This window comes from Glycine soja, chromosome 19 (genome assembly GCF_004193775.1).
Source record: "Glycine soja cultivar W05 chromosome 19, ASM419377v2, whole genome shotgun sequence".
Taxonomy (NCBI): domain Eukaryota; kingdom Viridiplantae; phylum Streptophyta; class Magnoliopsida; order Fabales; family Fabaceae; genus Glycine; species Glycine soja.
The window spans coordinates 31,815,317-31,818,974 of record NC_041020.1 but is presented as its reverse complement, the minus strand read 5'-3'; the positions used below and the strand labels follow the sequence as shown (position 1 = coordinate 31,818,974).

Genomic DNA, 3,658 nt, shown 5'->3' with positions numbered 1-3,658 from the left:
ACTGTATTGATTTGAATGGCAAAAGATACAACATACAAGTGAGTTTGATAAATAATGCTCTCTTTTAGAGCTTATTGAACTAGTATTTAACTACCAACTAACTAATCTCAACAGCCACAATTAACCACCTACTTGTAACAAAAGAAAATCAGGTAAGTAATGTATTTAACTGATACCACCAATTTACTCATCACTCAGGTGTAAGAACAGCTGCTGCTGGCCATAAACCTGTTTGGTTCTAGTCTTCTAGATGTATATATCCATTTGATTTCTTTTTACTATTTTTTTCCCTCTCTTTTTAGGCAATTATCTGTCATATAAATAAAAATTTGAGCTTCCAGACTAGCTACATGTCCCCTTGAGATGATTCATGTTAACTTTGTTTGAACGCAAAGCTTTCACAACTTGTACCCACCAAAGTTTACTTGGCGGCCAATGCAAACACTGGAAGATACTACACAAAAGTGCACTATTTGTTTTGCCCCGGAGACCAAATGATGGTCAAGCTATGTTGAGCCAATTAGAAGGAAGCATTCTTTATATGTTCTAACATATTATTGTACAAAAACAACTTAGAATATTTAATATTATTTTCACATACATAAGATAACAAATTAAATAACATATTATCACATGCTAAGTTGTTAATGGTGGGGCATAGATGTTCACTGATTGCAGGTATAAATAGCAGTGAACTATAACAATGCTCAAACATAACCAAGAAGATAATTCAAAAAAGAAGAGACCAAGAGAGAGAGAGAGAGATGGGGCGCAAGAACACAATTTTCTTGGCATTGGTTGTTACTTTGATCACTAAGGAGACAATGGCAGAACAACATGTAGTTGGTGGAAGCCAAGGTTGGGATGAATCAACAGACTTCAATTCTTGGGTTTCAGGCCAAACATTTAAGGTTGGCGATCAACTTGGTATGTTTCTTGCCCATAATTTTAAAGGATTTAATTTAAATGCACTAACTATAAAATTGCATTCCATTATAAATTACCATTATGATAAGATTCTTGACTTTTAAACACTTTAAAAGTCATATTCACAATGATTTCTAGTTTTTACACTCAATTCATAAAATTTAAACTCTAATTTAGCAACTTAGATGAACTGGAATATTTTTCCCCCTTCAAAATTCTATTTACTTTGATTAACAAGATTATGTGTTTATCCTTTTTTCTTGTGGCAGTTTTCAAGTACTCTTCTTTGCATAGTGTGGTTGAACTAGGTAGTGAGAGTGAGTACAAGAATTGTGATCTTGGCAATGCAGTGAACTCAATGAGCAGTGGCAATGATGTTGTGAAACTGAACAAGCCTGGCACACGTTACTTTGCATGTGGTACAATGGGCCATTGCGATCAAGGCATGAAGGTGAAGATCACAACAGTGTCTGGCTCTGAGACCTCTTCCCCTGCATCATCATCTTCTTCTTCATCTAATTCATCTTCGGCCTCACAATGTCTCGTTTATCTTGTGCTCATTGTTGGATTGTTGATTGCCTCTCTTCTTAACTAGGTTTGGTCCATGATTTATGAAGTTTGGCCATGGATTTCATTGTCTATGTTGAAATAATAGTTTAATAAGAGTGGTCATGTGAAATTTCTTTTAATCAATTTGGAAATGTTATTCATAGAATGTCAATAGGGTTGGACTTTTGGTCATCTTGTTATTTTGCTTTTGTCGGAGAAAAATTAAGAAATTATATCATAGAAATATGTAAGATATACAGTTTTATCATTTATCTTTCATACAAATGATTTTATTCGTAATAATACTACGTGTGTTATGCTTAAGTTTAATCCGCTTAATTCACGGTGCATAAATTTGCATTTTGTGTGAAACGTAATTAATAGTTTTATATTATTTAGCAGCCATGGAATCAATGAAGATCAACTTGTTCGTACATTACAAGTTAAATAATGAAAAGCTTAGAACCAAAGTAATTTTTTTTTTTTTTAATTTTAAATCTGAAAGTTCATCTAGTAAACTGTTAACATAAGTCTAATTTTTAAAGGGGACTAGTGGGTGAAGACTAAAGAGAATCTCAAATACAAATTACAAAGAGAGTCTAGGTCATTGAAATTTGAAGATGGTAGGACCATTAGTCTGTGATTAGGTGCAAGTATGAACCTCTTTAAGATTTTAAAGAAATGGAAAACTGTCAAGTATCATTTACACAAGTTATCTAGAGAGAATTCATGTGTATAAGCAGTGTGACTTGAGAGTAGGGATGTCAAAATATAAGTTAGTCCATCCATTAATCATATCAGTTACGATATTTGATCACCCAAACAATATCAGACCCCTATTAGACACTTGCCCACATGGCTTTTTTTATTCAATTTATATTTCATATTTTTTCAAAGGAAAATTTTTAACACTTAAAAGGGCAAAAAAAAAAAGGATTGTCAAGTATTTGAAAAAATCACCATCGCCTCACCTCGTATTACGCACTCGACCTCTATCTCCTCGCACTCAACCTATATGTTTTGGTACACAGTTGCACTCTCGACCCAGTAGTTGTTGTATTGCAACTTGCTATGCTCATCACAACCTTTTATATCTCTCAATTGTAGGTTCATCTCTTTCTTTATCTCATCATTGTGCATTTGTTCTCTCAAATCAGGGTTTGTTCATAAAATTGTGCAATCAAATGATTTTATTACTTAACATTCCCTTTATAATAATTTCATAATAATTCATTTGAGAACTAAAGTTTATAATCAATATATAACATACACCAACTATTTTCTCTTCTGTTAATTAATAGTGTAATAACTCATGTCCTGCCCAGATCATAAGTTAACAATTTACAATTTCTTATATTATTATAATTTTAATGACTTTTTTGTATTATATATATCTATGTGTATGTGTGGGTTTTTTTGTGTCCATGTGTGTGTGCGTATGCACACGTGTGTATGTTGACAAAATCTTGAAGGCTGATCTTGATAGTAGTTTATACAGATAGTATATGGCAACATCTTACGGTCTCATTCTTTCTAGGTGATGCAAGGAGACCAAGAGACCCCAAAAGCACAGCTACCTCAAAATTATTGAAGTCGCAATCCTTTAGGTAAAATGCAAAACATTGAAGGGCAGAATATCATAACTTAATTTTAATGCAAATAAAATGTCATCATTTTTTCGGCAAATTCCAAATTTCATTGTCTCTCACATATTCCCACTTATTTGCCCCAAACTTTGAAAAAAGTAAACTTCCAAATGTTCTCACAGCCAGTTGAACCCCTGTATATTTTTTCACAATTTCTTTCTCAATATTTACCAAATAAGGATTTTTTTCTCTTCTGCTTTAAATGCCCACTTGACAAAAATAGGTAATGCATCTCCTGAGAAAGGCTTTCTAAAATGTGAGAGGGAACAATGCCCATCATGGAATCAACAAAATGACTACATGTAATCACTAGAATTTTACTTCTTGCAGCCTATACTTGTTTTAATTCTTCAGCTCAACCCATTTACCACGATCTTTATTCCATACGTCATCCAAAATGAGTAAGAATTTTTTACCCACTAGTTTGTTTGTCAATTGATTTTGTAGTTGCTCTATATCAACCGTATTTAAATTAAATTGGCGAAGAGGAGCATTAGTAGCAACAAAATCATTGGCATAATTGATGATATTGGTAA

At 32.8% G+C, this 3,658-nt stretch overlaps 1 protein-coding gene across 1 annotated transcript; it reads left to right on the top strand.

The window, feature by feature from the left end:
- The first annotated feature begins 714 nt into the window (after nucleotides 1-714).
- LOC114399509 (mavicyanin-like) lies at nucleotides 715-1,748 on the top strand. The gene is made up of 2 exons (XM_028361706.1): nucleotides 715-927; nucleotides 1,197-1,748. The coding sequence occupies exons 1-2, from the start codon at nucleotides 765-767 to the stop codon at nucleotides 1,520-1,522; spliced, it is 489 nt and encodes a 162-aa protein (XP_028217507.1). The 5' UTR covers nucleotides 715-764; the 3' UTR covers nucleotides 1,523-1,748.
- Nucleotides 1,749-3,658: the final 1,910 nt, after the last annotated feature.

Coding starts and splice junctions, on each gene's coding strand:
- LOC114399509 (XM_028361706.1), top strand. CDS start 765: ATGGGGCGCAAGAACACAATTTTCTTGGCATTGGTTGTTACTTTGATC. Junction 928..1,196: donor TAAGGTTGGCGATCAACTTG/GTATGTTTCTTG, acceptor TTCTTGTGGCAG/TTTTCAAGTACTCTTCTTTG.